General features: G+C 41.3%; 1 protein-coding gene across 1 annotated transcript in view; it reads left to right on the top strand.

Moving 5' to 3' along the window:
- The first annotated feature begins 2396 nt into the window (after nt 1-2396).
- LOC128606253 (transcription initiation factor TFIID subunit 4) overlaps nt 2397-19906 on the top strand; it is a 97126-nt gene continuing 79616 nt past the window's right edge. Inside the window, exons 1-6 of the mRNA XM_053622293.1 lie at nt 2397-2558; nt 2811-3942; nt 8288-8430; nt 17257-17376; nt 18496-18618; nt 19797-19886. Of these exons, the coding sequence (XP_053478268.1) occupies nt 2397-2558; nt 2811-3942; nt 8288-8430; nt 17257-17376; nt 18496-18618; nt 19797-19886 (1770 nt within the window). The remainder of the gene's footprint in view (nt 2559-2810; nt 3943-8287; nt 8431-17256; nt 17377-18495; nt 18619-19796; nt 19887-19906) is intronic.

The raw sequence follows: 19906 nt of genomic DNA, 5'->3' as shown, positions 1-19906 counted from the left end.
GAATATGCACTTTTGTGCATAAATTGTCTTTATGGTACCGTTCCAGCACTTTTGTCATTCTGGTTACGAATGCTGGCAGATTTAGTAGATTTGCACCTTTTGGAAGTCGCTTCAGATAATAGCATTTGCTACATGATAAATATAAATGTGCATGTCGTCCTGAACTGAAAACAGAAAAGCTACAAAGAGAAGAGAAGAGAGCTGTAATATATAATATGACTCTGCATTATCCCATCAGAGAAACAATTTCCCTTAGGAGCTCTTAATTGCGTATTGATTTTGATGACAATTCATATGTAATGAAGTGCTACAAGACTACTAACTGACGTGCTCAATGTTACAAAAGGGTGTGCTGTTCTTAACCTTCCTCTACATTGTTTTTGTGTCCTAGAACTAATTCAAGTGTGAATCAAAGCATGAAAAGACTTCTTAAATTGGTTTGAAGTCTTTTTTGGAAAATTTTTTTTTTTTTTTTTTTTAATGTTGCCAAAAGCACTACTGAGCTGTGAAGGTGCCTCTGTCTCCTAATATAGACTTAATGGAAATGTTCAATAGGACAGAACAAACAAGACAAAGACATGAAATTATAGCAACAGACATGTAGTGTGTTAGATTTCACATATGTTACTTAATCACAAATTTAAAAAAATGGTCAAACAGTGTATGCTAAAATATTGATAGTGGAAAATGTTTTTTTTTTTCTTTAAATAAATAAATATATATATATATATATATATATATATATATATATATATATATATATATATATACATACAACTGTGTCCAACCTCTTTCATATCCTTTGAATGTATTTTGGATCATTGTAGTTATAAAACTGAGAAATTAGAGAATGAACCACTGCTTTAAAGTAAAAGACATGATAGACAGACAGAGATAGATAGATAGCCAGATAAACAAATATTAAAATATTAATAGACTAAAATGAGATCAGAACTTGGTAAAAAAAAATGGTATGTGTGAGGTAGAAGACACTGCAGGGCCAAAGCACCCTTCTCAGATAGCTCTCCAAGTGTCCCGTCCTTGCAAAGTTAAATAGAATGCTAAAAAAATGTAGATGAAGTACTGTTCAAGATTTGTCACCGTAGCCCAATGCTAACCATGTGAAATGCCTGCTGAAAGCTTACTGGTTGTGTTTTAAATAACCCAGTCCTCATTAAGAATCCATTATTTTTCATAGAACAATTCACGGTTTACAAGATATGTGCTAAAATGTAAAACACTGCACTATAGCGCCACCATCAGGCTGATCTGGTCCATCTTTCTTGCTTGATTAGCGGGAAGGAGTACTACCTACTGGCTATGGTTTACATCTGTTCGACAGTTTAGTCTGCACAATTTGTTTTAGGACAGATATATAATAATATTAGCAACAACAACAACAGTATTATTATTATTATTATTATTATTATTATTATTATTATTAATAATAATAATAATAAAAATAATCGGTGGCTTCGTGGTTTGCACGTTTGCCTCACACCTCCAGGATTGGGGGTTCAATTCCTGCTGTGGCCCTGTGTGTGTGGAGTTTGCATGTTCTCCCTGTGCTTCGGGGGTTTCCTCCGGGTACTCCGGGTACGGTTTCCTCCCCCAGTCCAAAGACATGCATGGTAGGCTGATTGGCATGTCCAAAGTGTCCATAGTGTATGAATGGGTGTGTGAATGTGTATGTGATTGTGTGCCCTGCGATGGATTGGCACCCTGTCCAGGGTGTACCCCGCCTTGTGCACGATGCTCCCTGGGATAGGCTCCAGGTTCCCCGTGACCCTGTAGGATAAGCGGTATGGAAGATGGATGGATGGATAGATAATAATAATAATAATAATAATAATTAAACAGTAATAAAATCCTAGCAAAAACAATAGTTCCAGTCCGTTCGATGTTTGGACCCCTAATAATTCAGAATACATTAGAATATACTGAAGTGAGTATAAATCAGAACAAAGTGCTCCGGGACGTTAAGAAGAGAATAAGCTTTATTACACATTTGTATGCAGGTCAAAAACAGAAATATTTTGTTCAGTGTCATTTTTGCTGAACAGAACGACTAATTTTAACACGAAAAGGAGCAGTTAAGGCAAATTGTATAATGTGAAACCTGGCTAAATGTTAAACTCTGTGAAAATGTGAAGCTAAAAGGACTAAAAACAATTAATACACATTCATAAAGCATTTATAACGCAAATATTCTGCTGCTTAGGTATCTGAAATGTTATATTTTATTTAACAGCATCAGAAGTATGAAGGTACAGAGTTGGCAAAATGAAACCCGATTTGACGTCACAGCGCATTCCCACAATGCATAGCAACACGCATGCGCACTGCGCCTCTGACGCCCCGCCCCCCGTTCAATTTAGACAAGGCTCCCCTCAAAGATGGCGGGCGCCTCCGACCCTCTGGAAGATATGCTGTTCTCCGAGGTGGACGAGAAGGCGGTGAGCGACCTGGTGGGCTCGCTGGAGTCGCAGCTCGTCGGCCGGAGCGGAAACAAGGCCGGCGGCGCCAAGCAGCACATAGGGAAAGCGTTAAGTTCTCGGGCTAATACTCCATCCGAGCAGCAGCAACAACAACAACATCATCCTCATCATCAACAACAACATAAAGCCGGGACGGAGCGAGGCTCGGATCCCGCCGAGATCACCCCAGCGGGCAGAGCAGCTTCTCCGGAGAGCTGCGTGAAGGCGAGTACGAGCGTTTCGCGTCCACACTCCTCCTCCTCCTCATCCACATCCCCATCCTCCTCCTCCTCACCATCATCTTCGGCTAAGATTAGCGGCGTGTGCGCGCAGGATGGAGCAACTTCTCCCGCGGTTAGCATTAGCGCCGCCGGCCGCAGAGCAACAGCCTCGGGCACCGTGGAGACGCCGCGGCATTACGGTACGCGGAAGAAGCGCGGCGGCGCGCGGGGCAGCGCTGCGTCGCGGAGCGTGAACGGTGCTGCGACCTCCTCCGTCATCAGCAGCAACTCGCCATCCAGCGCTGGGGCCGCGGTTTCCATGGCGATGGCGCGCGCCAACTCCTCCACGTACACCGTGTCCAGCGCGAGCAGGTCCGTTGCGCTCGATAAAGGGACTCCCAAGATCGCGCTGCACCGACTCCCGAGTCACATCGTGGCGAGCATCGCTCAGGGCAGGAACGGCACGAGTGTGTCGGCGCTCATCCAGCAGGGGCGCGTGAACCACGGCAAGAACGCAGAGAGCGCACAGAGTGGGGAGGACAAGACCAAAGCAGATGTGCAGCAGGTTCAGCCTGGGAGTGTGAACTCGGTCCCGAGTGCTGTGTGCATTGCAGTGACGACTCAGCCTCAGTCCCAACCTCAGCCCCAGACTCAAACCCAGCCTCAGTCCCAACCTCAAACCCAAACTCAGTCCCAAACTCAGTCCCAAACCCAAACCCAAACTCAGTCCCAAACCCAAACTCAGTCCCAACCTCAAACCCAAACTCAGTCCCAACCTCAAACCCAAACTCAGTCCCAAACCCAAACCCAAACTCAGTCGCAACCTCAAACACAAACCCAAACTCGGTCGCAACCTCAAACCCAAACTCAGTCCCAACCTCAAACTCAAACCCAAGCTCAAACCCAAACTCAGCCCATAACCCAACCCATATCCCAATCTCAACCTCAAACCATATCCCAACCTCAGTCCCAGCCTCAATCCCAACCCCGATCCCAACCTCAAACTCAGCTTCAATCTCCATCCCAACTCCAGCCTCAAACGCAATCCCAGCTGCAGCATCAATCCACACTTCAACCTCAAACACAATCCCAACCTCAAACCCAGTCCCAAGCTCAACCTCAGCTCCAACCTCAGCCTCGACCTGCAGCTCCAGCGCAGAGGATCACGGCTCCGCAGCTGATCGTCAGACCGCCACAACAGCAGGCGACCATCCAGCTTCCTCCAGGATTTACCATCCCGGCAGGTGAGAATGACTCTGTGTGAGCTTTGTTTATTCTAGTGATACTCCAATACAACACCGAGAGCCTGAGGCTCTGATTCGGTACCAGTCCATCAGTATATACAATACAATGTGTGTGTGTGTGTGTGTGTGTGGGGCGTGTTCGTGCACGTCCTTGCTGTGTCTATGTGGGTTTCCTCCGGGTTTCTTCCCATCCAGGAAGCTCCGGATCCACCATCACCCTGACCAGGATAAAGCGCATACTGAAGATAAATAAACGAACTAATACACGTGACCTCACGTGCAGAGAGTCAACTCACGTACAAAGTGTTGGCACGGTGTCAAATACTGACAGATATTCACATCTCTGATATTGTTAATGTATACCAAAAGGAAAAAAATGCCATCAGTGCCGTACAGCCATCATTTATTTATTTGTTAGATGCTTGTATCTGTTTGAGGCAGAGTTTAATCTGAGTGATACGCGTGCAACAAGTTTTCAGCAACTGACGACAAATAAGTGTTAGAAAGTTGTAGGAGGATCATGTGTTCGTACACAGAACTGTATAAATACACAATATAAGAAATCTTAATACTTAATAAATGTTTATGTTGGGGGATTAAAAGGGGCGGAGCTTTCTCGATCATATTCCTAATAATGAAAAATGGAGGGAAAAAGTAGAAACTAAAAAAAAACCAAACCAGCATAATTCGTTTGTATTTATGTGTGTGTGTGTGTGTGTGTGGGGGGGGGGCTTCAAAGGGGCGGAGCTTTCTCTAGCATTTTTTCTATCATAATCTAGTATGTTGGGGGTTTAAAAGGGGCGGAGCTTTCTCTATCATATTCCTAATAATGAAAAATGGAGGGGAAAAAGTAGAAACTAGAAGAAACTAAAATAACAATACAAACATAATTCATTTGTATTTATGTTGGGGGGATTAAAATGGGTAGAGCCTTCTCTATCATGTTCTCTAGAGAGTTGGGGATTAAAATGGGCGGAGCTTTCTCTATCATATTCTCTAGAGAGTTGGGGATTAAAAGGGGCGGAGCTTTCTCTAGCATACTCTAGCATGTTGGGGGATTAAAAGGGGCGGAGCTTTCTCTAGCATATTTCTAATAATGAAAAATGGAGGGGAAAAAAGTAGAAACTAGAAGAAACTAAAATAAAAATACAAACATAATTCATTTGTTGGGGGATTAAAAGGGGCCGCAGCTTTCTCTAGCATCTTCTCTAGCATGTTCTAGCGTGTTGGGGGATTAAAAGGGGCAGAGCTTTCTCTATCATATTCTCTAGAATGTTGGGGATTAAAAGGGGCGGAGCTTTTTCTAGCATCTTTTCTAGCATACTCTAGCGTGTTGGGGGATTAAAAGGGGTGGAGATTTCTCTAGCATATTCTCTAGCATGCTCTAGCGTGTTGGGGGATTAAAAGGGGCGGAGCTTTTCCTAGCATCTTCTCTAGCATACTCTAGCGTTTTGGGGGATTAAAAGGGGTGGAGATTTCTCTAGCATATTCTCTAGCATGCTCTAGCGTGTTGGGGGATTAAAAGGGGTTGGAGCTTTCTCTAGCACCTTCTCTAGCATACTCTAACATGTTGGGGGATTAAAAGGGGCGGAGCTTTCTCTAACATCTTCTCTAGCATACTCTAGCATGTTGGGGGATTAAAAGGGGCGGAGCTTTCTCTATCATATTTTCCAGCATGCTCTAGCGTGTTGGGGATTAAAAGGGACAGAGCTTTCTCTAGCATGCTCTAGCATGTTGGGGGATTAAAGGGGGCGGAGCTTTCTCTATCATATTCATAATAATGAGAAATGGAGGGAAAAAATTAGAAACTAGTAGAAACTAAAATAAAAATACAAACATAATTCATTGTATTTATTTTGTGGGATTAAAAGGGGCGGAGCATTCTCTGGCATCCTCTCTAGCATGTTCTAGCGTGTTTGGGGAATTAAAAGGGGCAGAGCTTTCTCTAGCATATTCCTAATAATGAGAAATGGAGGAAAAAACTAAAAAAAAAAAATACAAATATAATTAGTTTGTATTTACACAGTGGATAAAAATAATAAATAAATATTAAATAATATTAAGGAGCCATTGCACTTACTGACATAATTAATAAATAACCGTTTTGTTACTATTTTTTAAGCCCCAGATAAGATAAAACTACATTGATTAGGATTCATTCCTTTTGAATTTAACAAATGACAGATTTAAAATACTGTTAAATCTATATAAAAAAAGACTGTAAACTTTTTTGTTTATTTTTAAATGTTGCCATGATGTTACATAATCAAGCCATATTTCAATGAAGAGTGTACGTGGGTCTCCGAAAAAATTCATAATGGCCATTTTGGGTTGTCTACCCAAAAAGTTTGGGAACTCCTGTGTAATGTATAACAATGTAATTAAACTGAAAAAAATGTAAAAGAAGATAAAACTGCAGACGTCACTTGTTAGTGTGAACACAGGGCTCAGAACAAAGAACCTTAATGTCTGATTGTGTTGATGTACTACTACTACTGGATGGTTGGTTTTCCTGAAACTGAGTAAATCAGTAAACCAGTTGGTCTAGGATTTAATTAGAACTAATCGATAATAATCGATGATGAAAATCGTTGTGGATGAAAATCTCATTACTGATTAGTCGTTCTGCGAGGCACAGGTGTGTTTACTCATTACCTCACTACTGTTCCCGAAAACATGCTTCGCAGAGTAAATACAAAAGTTGTGTCCCAAATGATGTACTATACACTTACACTATGCACTATGTACTCTACCGTCTAGTGCAGGGGTTCCCAAACTTTTCCAGGGCAAGGCCCCCCAAATGGCATTAACATTTGACCGAGGCCCCCCTTTTGAAAGATGTCTTTAAAACACATTAAAAATACAGACTTCTGAATATACCCCCCTTTTTTATTAATAATTACATCTTACATCTTTACATTACATTACATTAGGAATTGATTGTGTGTGTGTGTGCGTGGTTGTCTGAGAGTGAGAAAGAGAATACATACATTTATTTATTTTTCACACCAAATTGTTGAGACCCCCCGGGGCGCCCCCCTGGCGGCCCCCACTTTGAAAGCCACTGGTCTAGTGTATGAATTTTAGAAAGGTAATATCGTCTCAAATGGAACGTGTAAGCTGCTTCCTAGTCGATGGCACGTGACGTCATACGCACGTAATTTCACACCGCTAGCATTAGCCTAATACCCAGAGTCAACGTCAATGACTTTCTTCAGTGTACTGTTTGTCACCTTATACCTTTTATATATATATATATATATGTGTGTGTGTGTGTGTGTATGTATATTAGTTTATATTATATGTAAGTATTTATGCATTATTTTTATGGATGCATAAAAAGCACCGAATTAAACTACAGTCCTAAATGAATAATATATATACTGGTGTGTGTGTGTGTGTGTGTGTGTGTGTTGGGTTCTTTTCAGTCGTATATAACTGCACAAACAGTCGTGTAAAGTTTTAGTCTGAAGTTTATATTTGTAACACTGGATTACATTTTAAATAAACCAAAAGATGGTACTGAAAGTATACGCACCCCCAATCCGATTAATCGACAAAAAATAATTGCCCGACTAATCGATTATGAAAATAATCGTTAGTTACAGCCCTAGACTTAACAGTCTGTTCTCCATATCTAAACTGCTTTTGTTTGTTTTTTGCTGTTTGTGGTATGCTAATGTTATTTTAGGCAAACTGTTTGGTAACATGGGATGTGCTGCGCTCTTCTTCCACCACATGGATTAAGTTCACATCAGCGAGTACACAAATTTATACAGAGTTGTATACAACATTTATACAACATGCATTTAATAAGTATGACTAAATAATGACGCCACCAGTGGTGTAGTGGTGGTAGTATGCAGTTTGGGACATGACCCAAGGATTTGTGCGTCGGGAAGATATAATTATCTGCTTTTATTTCCTCGATATTACAGAAGCGTTATGTTACGAGGATAAGAACAGGACATGGTTGTGCACATCTGCGTGACTGATTATCAGGTGAAAGAGATTGCTCCTGTGTAATTTCACTGCTGCGTAGGAGAACGCTCCTGGTGACGAAGGTTTATGACCCATTCTGTTTGAAGTGTGTTCCTAAGAGGCTCGGCGAGTAGCCGTGGACAAAAAATGTTTTCTCAACGCAAGAGGCAGCATCTGCCAGTAAAATAGTGGTTTTCCCAGTGAGTTATTGTATTTGCATATCTTGTGGCGAGTGATATCAGACCTTGGCTGAGCGTGTGGTTCTGGTGGATTGGCCAGAGTGGATCAAAATTTATTATGTGGATTTTATGACTAATATATTTATTTGTGTGTGTGTGTGTGTGTGTGTGTGTGTGTTTTGTAGGCATGGTGTTGGTGCGGACGGAGCTGGGTCAGTTGATGATGGTTCCACAGCAAGCACTGGCTCAAGCGCAGGCCCAAAGTGCCCTCTCACCCCGACCCGCTGCCCCGACCACTACAGCCACCTTCAGAGTCACCACCCCACAGGTACCCACACACACACACACACACACACACACACACAAACTCCATACCTACACTTAGGCCATGCCTCCTTCACCATGACTGACAGATACAGAGGCCACGCCTCCTTCACTAGTACTTGTACATGCAAAGGCCACGCCTCTTTCACCGTGACTGACAGACACAAAATCCACACCTCCTTTAATGTGACTGACAGACACAGAGGCCACGCCTCCTTCACCATGACTGACAGATACAGAGGCCACGCCTCCTTCATCGTGACTGACAAACACAGAGGCCACACCTCCTTCACTGTGAGTGACAAACACAGAGGCCATGCCTACTTTACTGTGACTGAAAGACAAGAGGCCACGCCTGCGTTACTTTGACTGACAGACAAGAGGCCATGCCTGCTTTACTGTGACTGACAGACACAGAGGCCACGCCTCCTTCACTGTGACTGACAGACAAGAAGCCACGCCTCCTTCACTGTGACTGACAGACACAGAGGCTACACCTACTTTACTGTGGCTGACAGATGCAGAGGCCACACCTCCTTCACTGTGACTGACAGACACAGAGGCCATGCCTACTTTACTTCGACTGACAGACAAGAGGCCACGCCTACTTTACTGTGGCTGACAGATGCAGAGGCCACACCTCCTTCACTGTGACTGACAGACACAGAGGCCATGCCTACTTTACTTCGACTGACAGACAAGAGGCCACGCCTACTTTACTGTGACTGACAGACACAGAGGCCACGTCTCCTTCACTGTGACTGACAGACAAGAAGCCACGCCTCCTTCACTGTGACTGACAGACACAGAGGCTACACCTACTTTACTGTGGCTGACAGATGCAGAGGCCACGCCTCCTTCACTGTGACTGATAGACACAGAGGTCACGCCTCCTTCACTGTGACTGATAGACACAGAGGCCACGCCTCCTTCACTGTGACTGATAGACACAGAGGCCACGCCTCCTTCACTGTGACTGATAGACACAGTGTCTTTAATCCCTTAGGTTTAGTGTATTTAGTACAGAGCTCCGACTTCATTTCTCTACTCACCGTAATTGCTGTTCCCGTCCCGTCTCATTTTAATGAGGTGATTAATATTTCATAGAAGTTTTGCTTATCACCTTCTACCTGTTAGAATATAATTAATCACAGCATTAGCGCTTACACTTACTAAGTGTAGTCCCTATTCATCTCGTTTGATTAATGGTGAACGTGTTCTCACCTGCAGGAAGAAAAAAAATCTGGTCTGCTCTTATTCTAATACACACTGATATCATACGAAGTGATATATTAATATAATGAGACACTTATTTTATTTCTGTCCTACGGGACCTTTAAAAGCCATCATGTCAGTTATCCTGTAAACCTGATGTCTTTAATATTTCTCATAAAAACAGCAGCATACTGAATATGTTCATTATGAAATACTGAATTTGTTCATTATGAAATACTGAATACGTTCGTTATGAAATACTGAATACGTTCATTATGAAATACTGAATACGTTCATTATGAAATATTGAATACGCTCATTATGAGATACTGAATACGCTCGTTATGAAATACTGAATACGCTCGTTATGAAATACTGAATACGTTCATTATGAAATATTGAATAAGTTCATTATGAAATACTGAATACGCTCATTATGAGATACTGAATACGCTCGTTATGAAATACTGAATACGCTCGTTATGAAATACTGAATACGTTCGTTATGAAATATTGAATAAGTTCATTATGAAATACTGAATACGTTCGTTATGAAATACTGAACACGTTCATTATGAAATATTGAACAAGTTCATTATGAAATACTGAATACGTTCGTTATGAAATACTGAATACGCTCGTTATGAGATACTGAATATGCTCGTTATGAGATACTGAATAAGTTCATTATGAAATACTGAATATGTTCAGTATGAAATACTGAATAAGTTCATTATGAAATACTGAATATGTTCAGTATGAAATATTGAATAAGTTCATTATGAAATACTGAATATGTTCAGTATGAAATACTGAATACGCTCGTTATGAGATACTGAATACGCTCATTATGAAATATTGAATAAGTTCATTATGAGATACTGAATACGCTCGTTATGAGATACTGAATACGCTCATTATGAGATACTGAATACGCTCATTATGAAATATTGAATAAGTTCATTATGAAATACTGAATATGTTCAGTATGAAATAGTGAATACGCTCGTTATGAGATACTGAATACGCTCGTTATGAGATACTGAATACGCTCATTATGAAATATTGAATAAGTTCATTATGAGATACTGAATATGTTCAGTATGAAATACTGAATACGCTCGTTATGAGATACTGAATACGCTCATTATGAAATATTGAATAAGTTCATTATGAGATACTGAATACGTTCAGTATGAAATACTGAATACGCTCATTATGAGATACTGAATACGCTCATTATGAAATATTGAATAAGTTCATTATGAAATACTGAAAATGTTCAGTATGTGATACTGAATACGCTCATTATGAGATACTGAATACGCTCATTATGAGATACTGAATACTGAATACGCTCATTATGAGATACTGAATACGCTCGTTATGAGATACTGAATACGCTCGTTATGAAATACTGAATACGTTCATTATGAAATATTGAATAAGTTCATTATGAAATACTGAATACGCTCATTATGAGATACTGAATACGCTCGTTATGAAATACTGAATACGCTCGTTATGAAATACTGAATACGTTCGTTATGAAATATTGAATAAGTTCATTATGAAATACTGAATACGTTCGTTATGAAATACTGAACACGTTCATTATGAAATATTGAACAAGTTCATTATGAAATACTGAATACGTTCGTTATGAAATACTGAATACGCTCGTTATGAGATACTGAATATGCTCGTTATGAGATACTGAATAAGTTCATTATGAAATACTGAATATGTTCAGTATGAAATACTGAATAAGTTCATTATGAAATACTGAATATGTTCAGTATGAAATATTGAATAAGTTCATTATGAAATACTGAATATGTTCAGTATGAAATACTGAATACGCTCGTTATGAGATACTGAATACGCTCATTATGAAATATTGAATAAGTTCATTATGAGATACTGAATACGCTCGTTATGAGATACTGAATACGCTCATTATGAGATACTGAATACGCTCATTATGAAATATTGAATAAGTTCATTATGAAATACTGAATATGTTCAGTATGAAATAGTGAATACGCTCGTTATGAGATACTGAATACGCTCGTTATGAGATACTGAATACGCTCATTATGAAATATTGAATAAGTTCATTATGAGATACTGAATATGTTCAGTATGAAATACTGAATACGCTCGTTATGAGATACTGAATACGCTCATTATGAAATATTGAATAAGTTCATTATGAGATACTGAATACGTTCAGTATGAAATACTGAATACGCTCATTATGAGATACTGAATACGCTCATTATGAAATATTGAATAAGTTCATTATGAAATACTGAAAATGTTCAGTATGTGATACTGAATACGCTCATTATGAGATACTGAATACGCTCATTATGAGATACTGAATACTGAATACGCTCATTATGAGATACTGAATACGCTCGTTATGAGATACTGAATACGCTCGTTATGAAATACTGAATACGTTCATTATGAAATATTGAATAAGTTCATTATGAAATACTGAATATGCTCGTTATGAGATACTGAATACATTCATTATGAAATATTGAATAAGTTCATTATGAAATACTGAATATGTTCAGTATGAAATACTGAATACGCTCGTTATGAGATACTGAATATGTTCATTATGAAATATTGAATAAGTTCATTATGAAATACTGAATATGCTCATTATGAAATACTGAATATGTTCAGTATGAAATACTGAATACGCTCGTTATGAGATACTGAATATGTTCATTATGAAATATTGAATAAGTTCATTATGAAATACTGAATATGCTCATTATGAAATATTGAATAAGTTCATTATGAAATACTGAAAATGTTCAGTATGTGATACTGAATACGCTCATTATGAGATACTGAATACTGAATACGCTCATTATGAGATACTGAATACGCTCATTATAAGATACTGAATACGTTCATTATGAAATACACATGTTTATACTCTGCATTCTTCTGCTTGTGTATTGTAGATGGAAAGATCTTATTTTAAAAATGACCCGCTTTTATGAAATGTCCATCTTCCCTGAACTGTCTCTTGGCATTTCTTTCCTCAGCGAATTTATGATCCTTTGCCACAAGGTGGCAGCGTTGCACGTCCATTTTTATTGATCAGCATTGCAGTAATATTATAATAATATGTTATAATAATACATATTATATGTTAAAAAAACCCCAAAAAATCATAGTGGGAAATTTAGTTTTATCTAGAGCTTCAATCAGACATCTTTATCCAGACCACTTTAACTGATTTTCTGTTTGATTAATTGCATTGCTTGAAATACACTCTTAAATGAAAAGCTTTTTACTGAAAATAGTGACGTCCTGAGACATTTTTTCCTTTAATTATGGAAAAGATGACTAGTCTGCTACTACTGATACTCTGAATGACTGTACATGTTGATAGTAAGAGTTAATAATCATGCCACCCGTATTGTATAATAACATAATACATTTTATACCTGGTATGAGGAGTTACAAGTGGCGCGCTATTTCATTTTAGATTCATTTTCCTGTAGCTGAAACTTGCCCTGATTCTCACGTGTCTTTCTGAATGTGTTCAATCATTCATCATCCAACTGCCTGATTGTTTTAAAAAGCCAACAGCTCCTTCAGTCTTGACTGAGATATGTGGTGTGATGTGATGTGATGTGTGTGTGTGTGTGTGTGTGTGTGTGTGTGTTTAATTGCCCAAAGCTCTTCCTTGTCTATGGGTTCCTCAGGGTGTGCTGTCTTTCCTACACTCTTAGAGAGCGAGAGAGAGAGTGACAGACAGAGAGAGAGAGAGAGACAGGCAGAGAGAGAGACAGGCAGAGAGAGAGAGAGACAGAGAGAGAGTGATACAGACAGTGAGAAAGAGAGACAGACAGAGAGAGAGAGAGAGACAGAGAGAGAGAGACAGAGAGAGATAGACAAAGTGAGACAGAGAGAGAGAGAGAGAGAGAGAGAGAGAGACACACAGAGAGAGTGATACAGACAGTGATAAAGAGAGAGAGAGAGACAAAGTGAGACAGAGAGAGAGAGACAGACAGAGAGAGAGAGAGAGACAGACACAGAGAGAGAGTGATACAGACAGTGATAAAGAGAGAGAGAGAGAGACAAAGTGAGACAGAGAGAGAGAGACAGACAGAGAGAGAGAGAGAGAGAGACAGACACAGAGAGAGAGTGATACAGACAGTGATAAAGAGAGAGAGAGAGAGACAAAGTGAGACAGAGAGAGACAGACAGAGAGAGAGAGAGAGAGACAGACACAGAGAGAGAGTGATACAGACAGTGATAAAGAGAGAGAGACAAAGTGAGACAGAGAGAGACAGACAGAGAGAGAGAGAGAGAGAGACAGACACAGAGAGAGAGTGATACAGACAGTGATAAAGAGAGAGAGAGAGAGACAAAGTGAGACAGAGAGAGAGAGACAGACAGAGAGAGAGAGAGAGAGACAGACACAGAGAGAGAGTGATACAGACAGTGATAAAGAGAGAGAGAGAGAGACAAAGTGAGACAGAGAGAGAGACAGACAGAAAGAGAGAGAGAGAGAGAGACAGACACAGAGAGAGAGTGATACAGACAGTGATAAAGAGAGAGAGAGAGACAAAGTGAGACAGAGAGAGAGAGACAGACAGAGAGAGAGAGTGATACAGACAGTGATAAAGAGAGAGAGAGAGAGACAAAGTGAGACAGAGAGAGAGAGACAGACAGAGAGAGAGAGAGAGAGAGAGACAGACACAGAGAGAGAGTGATACAGACAGTGATAAAGAGAGAGAGAGAGAGACAAAGTGAGACAGAGAGAGAGAGACAGACAGAAAGAGAGAGAGAGAGAGAGACAGACACAGAGAGAGAGTGATACAGACAGTGATAAAGAGAGAGAGAGAGAGACAAAGTGAGACAGAGAGAGAGAGACAGACAGAGAGAGAGAGTGATACAGATGACGATAAAGAGAGAGAGAGAGACCGAGAAAGAGAGACAGAGAGAGAGAGAGAAAGAGAGAGACAGAGAGAGATCTTCTTCCCATCCATGATTTTGTGTGTATGCATCTCTCAGAGCTGGAACTTATTTGTTGATCTCTCAGTATACACTACCAGACAAAAGTTTAGACACACTCATTCTTTATTATTATTATTTCCCCCCATATTTTATAATAATAATAACGTCATCAAAACTCTAGAGTAACACAAATGGTACTATGGGAATTAGGTCGTGATAAAAAATCCAAAATAAATCAAAATAATTTCACATTTTCGCATCTTCAGAGTAGACACACTTTTCACCTAGAAATTTCCGGAAATGTATTCTTGGCGTTTTCTCGAGCGATTTCTCGAGGGATTCCCCTGAGATGATTTTTAAACAGTATTAGAGGAGTTCACACCGACGCCGGGCTCTTATCGCCTGCTTTTCGGAATATTCTGCTCCGAGTCGTCCGTTTAAATAAAGATTTATTTGTAAATGAAATATTTGTTTTAGTCTAATGAATGAAATGAATACGTCGGCACGATTATCATTTCGTCTACGACACCGATTTGAAACATTTAATCACACACCTTCAGATCAAAAAGGTTTTATGAGAAACATTTCAATCGAGTGTCCACAAACTTTTGACCGGTAGTGTATATATGGACTGTTTCCCTGTTTCCATGTTAATAAGAAATGTAAGAAGTCGGAGGTTGGTGGTGTTAGAGCAGGATTCCTGAATTCAGGACTGATTATTTGAAGCCTTTTTTTTTCCTTTACTCCTTTTCTTCCCTGTGTGCTTCTTCTTCCTCGCCCTCTTCCTCCTCTCCTGGCTGCAGTCTCCTGTCTCGGTCCAGGCCTCTCGGGCCACTCCTCCTGTCCAGAATAAAGTGGTTCAGTCCCAAACCCTGAATCCTGCTCCTCAGACCTGCACTTCTTCTACTACTACTACCACTACCACTGCTACTACTACCACTGCTACCACTACTACTGCTACTGCTACTCCTGCCCTTACTGTGAGCACTTCCTCCCTGTACTCCTCTCTCTCAGGCTCACGCTTTATCCCTCTTTCTTGATCTCTTCCCTATTTTCTATATACTACCGTATGTCTAGACCTCTCTGTCTTTCTTCATATCTGTCTGTCACGTTATACCAGAGGTTCCCGAGCTTTCGTAGCACGTGACCGACCACGAAATCTCACCGATGACACTTAGCATAGCAAGATAAACTGCTAATCAGACCCACAATGCATCTGATTAGAGGAGGAGCTTCCCGATGAGGTTAAAATAAAATAAAAGGTCAAAACAATTGAAATAATCCTTATTATTATCCTCTCAAAGGAAATCTACAAGCGCGGAGGTTTTCTGTTCTTCACACGTTCCTTTATTTTTCTGTATCCACTGTAATCCGTCACTTATCCTTCCTTATCCTGGTCAGGGTCAGAGTGGATCCCGAGCTTATCCCGAGAACACTAGGTGTGAGGCGGGAACGCACCCTGGCGGGGACACCAGACCACCTCAGGGCAACATACACACAAACATTCACACCTAGGGGCAACTTAGCGTCACCAATCCACCTGGGATGGTTTTGGGAGGTTGGAGGGAACCACAGGACGAAGAGGAAACCCAGACGGGCATGTGAGCGCGTTGGCAGAGGCATATCTCCCTGCCAGTTCTCGTCTGGTTTCCCAACTGAAGCTAAGCAGGGTTGAGCCTGGTCAGTACCTGGATGGGAGACCTCCTTTGGAAAACTAAGGTTGCTGGAAGTGGTATTAGTGAGGCCAGCAGGGGGCGCTCACTGTGGGGCCTAATGCTCCAGTATAGTGTGTATATACACTGTCTTTCGGATGAGACGTTAAAGCGAGGTCCTGATTCTCTGTGGTCATTAAAAATCCCAGGACACTTATTGTAAAAGAGTAGGGCTATAACCCTTGGGTCCTGGCGAAATTGGCCCTTGTCTGTCACGGCCCCCTAATAACCTCCATTCATGAATTCATGAGGCTACATCACTCTCTCCTCTCCTCTAACCATGTTTGCCTCGCACCACCAGGGACGGGGGTTTGATTCCTGCCTCCGCCCTGTGTGCATGGAGTTTGCATGCTCTGCCTGTGGTTTCCTCCGCCAGTCCAAAGATACAGGCACACAGATTGTCCACGGTGCGTGAATGTCTGAGATTGTGCCCTGCGATAGACCCCGAGTCCCCCGGGATAGGCTCCAGGCTCCAGTACAACCCTGTGTAAGATAAGCGGTACAGAAAATGGAGGGAAAGCTAGCTCTAAATATGTTTCTCTCTATCTGAATTCCATGTTCGTCTAGTGTTTATTCGCTGTTCGTGTTTGTGCTCTCTGGTCCTCCAGAGTTAGCTTTTCATTTCGTTCTAATCTACTGGAAAACGTGCGATCAGTAGACAGGTGAACCTCATCATGTTCATAATATAATAAATTATAGCTAGTAATTCTTTATCCTCCAGTTCCTCTCTCTCTTTCTCTCACTCTCTCACTCTCTCACTCTCTCTTTCTCTCTCTCTCTCTCTCTCTCTCACTCTCTCTCTCTCTCGGGACACATGATGTGACAGTGCGTGGCCTTGCTGGAGGCGCAGTGTGTGTCAGCTCCTGTTTATCTCTCTGTCTGTTTTCTCTCTCGTTCTCCTCCAGAGGGCGCCTTTGGCAGTGACAACGCCCCAGCAGCACCCTGCAGCTCTGGCCCCCCAGGGGCCCACCCTGGTTCCACCCACCGCAGCTGGCCCTGCCCCCGGAGCAACCGTCATCTCCCAGGTTCAAATCTTGGCAGTGTATTTCTTCACAATGTCTCATTCTATCTTTCTCACATCTCTCTCTCTCTCTCTCTCTCTCTCTTTCTTTCTCACATCCCTCTCTCTCTTTCCACATCTCTCTCTCTCATTCTCATGTCTCTCTCTCTTTCTCACATCTCTCTCTCTCTCTCTCTCTCTCTCTTTCTCACATCCCTCTCTCTCTTTTCCACGTCTCTCTCTCTCATTCTCACGTCTCTCTCTCTTTCTCACATCTCTCTCTCTCTTTCTATCTCTCTCTCTCATTCTCATGTCTCTCTCTCTCTCTTTCTCACATCTCTCTCTCTCTTTCTCTCTTTCTCACATCTCTCTCTCTCTCTATCTCTCTCTCTCTTTCTCAAATCTCTCTCTCTCTCTTTCTCACCTCTCTCTCTCATTCTCACGTCTCTCTCTCTTTCTCACATCTCTCTCTCTTTCTCTCTTTCTCACTTCTCTCTCCCTTATCTCTCTCTCTCTTTCTCAAATCTCTCTCTCTCTTTCTCTCTTTCTCACATCTCTCTCTCTCTTTCTCACATCTCTCTCTCTCTCTATCTCTCTCTCTCTTTCTCAAATCTCTCTCTCTCTCTTTCTCACCTCTCTCTCTCATTCTCACGTCTCTCTCTTTCTCACATCTCTCTCTCTCTTTCTCTCTTTCTTACATCTCTCTCTCTCTCTCTCTTTCTCACATCTCTCTCTCTCTTTCTCTCTTTCTCACATCTCTCTCTCTGTCTCTCTCTTATCTCTCTCTCTCTTTCTCTCTTTCTTACATCTCTCTCTCTCTCTTTCTCTCTTTCTCACATCTCTCTCTCTTTCTCACATCTCTCTCTCTCTTTTTCAAATCTCTCTCTCTTTCTCTCTTTCTTACATTGCTGTCTCTCTCATTCTCACATCTCTCTCTCTCTCTTTCTCTCTTTCTCACATCTCTCTCTCTCTCTCTTTCTCACATCTCTCTCTCTCTCTCTCTCTTTGAGTGATGACTTGGCCCTTGGTATCACTCTTTCGTCATTAACCCACAGGCACGCACACACACACACACACACACACACACACACACGCAGAAACACACAGTGTATCATGTCATTAAAGTACATTCCCTCTTCTTTAGGAAATGCAAGAGAATGTGAAAAAGTGTAAGAACTTCCTGGCAACGTTGATCAAACTCGCATCCCATAATTCCCCCTCCCCGGAGACGTCACGGAACGTGAAAGCCCTGGTGCAGGACCTTCTGGTGAGTCCCAACAGCTCACTGACATTACCTGGGGTTAACCATATAAACTCAGTCCCATCAGCTAGACGATGAAGTGATGACCTCCAAGCTTACGCAATACTTACGTCCTCTTTGTAACCATGACAACTATCTATAAACGTCTCTTTCCAGGTTATGTGGCGGTGTGAAAGGTCGAAGCTGCAGGGCCTCTCGCTATATCGGACAACGAAATATGTGTTTTACGGAATAAAATGCCTCGGAAATTTTATTTAGATAAGCGATGGATGTCAGATCGGCACATTTTTAGATCGACGCGGTCAAATGAATCGAACCTCTGACTCAAATGATGGAAATATCAAGTGTTTATTAATCTGCAAAATGTTAATAATTAAAAATTGTGTATATATATATATATAAGAGGGATCATACAGATTGCATGTTGTTGTTTATTTAGTACCGCCCTTCAGAAGCTACATAAGATATTTACACGTGTCCCAGAGGACAAAATAATACAAATTTTACACCGATCGTCCTGTTCAAAAGTTTACACGCCGCCGTCTCTTAATGTATCGTGTCGCCTTCTTGAGCATCAGCGAATGTTTGCTCCTTTTGTAATAGCCGTGTACGAGTCCCTCAGTCGTCCTCAGTGTGAAAAGATGGATCTCAACAGCATATAGTCGCTGTCGGAAAGGAGTCAAATCTGCAGTACATGCTGGAAGAGCAACGGATGGGCAGGACCTGGAGGATTTTTTGGGAAGAACACTGGGCAGTGTAACCGCTCAGGACAAACAAGGGACTCATGAAGAACTATCACAAAACGTATAACCAGGCCGTCGTGGATCATCCAGGTAACGACGCACAGGATTAACGATCGAGCGTGTGTAGACTTTTGAACGGGTTCATGTGTGTAAATTCAGCTATTATTGTGTCTTGTGGACTTCATGTAAACTTGTGTTCTGTGAAATAGCTTCTTCAGGGCAGGACTGAATAAACAGCAACATGCAATTGTTATGAAAATTGAACATTTTGCAGATTCTACAAGGCGTATGTAAACGTATGACCTCGACTGTATGTATTCCTTTTACTTGACACTTCATGTGTAATTATGTGTAGTGTCGTTTATGGCTGTTTGATATTTAGTGTGTAAAACACTAAAAGACCAGATGTAACACCCTTGTGGCTTTTTTTTATTGTCTCAGGATGCCAAAATCGAACCGGAAGAATTCACCAGCCGGCTGCAGACGGAGCTGAAGTCATCACCACAGCCTTACCTGGTGCCTTTTCTCAAGGTGACACACACACACACACA

The sequence above is a fragment of the Ictalurus furcatus genome, chromosome 4 (genome assembly GCF_023375685.1).
Source record: "Ictalurus furcatus strain D&B chromosome 4, Billie_1.0, whole genome shotgun sequence".
In the NCBI taxonomy this organism is placed as follows: Eukaryota; Metazoa; Chordata; class Actinopteri; order Siluriformes; family Ictaluridae; genus Ictalurus; species Ictalurus furcatus.
This window is presented reverse-complemented; position numbering and strand designations above follow the sequence as displayed.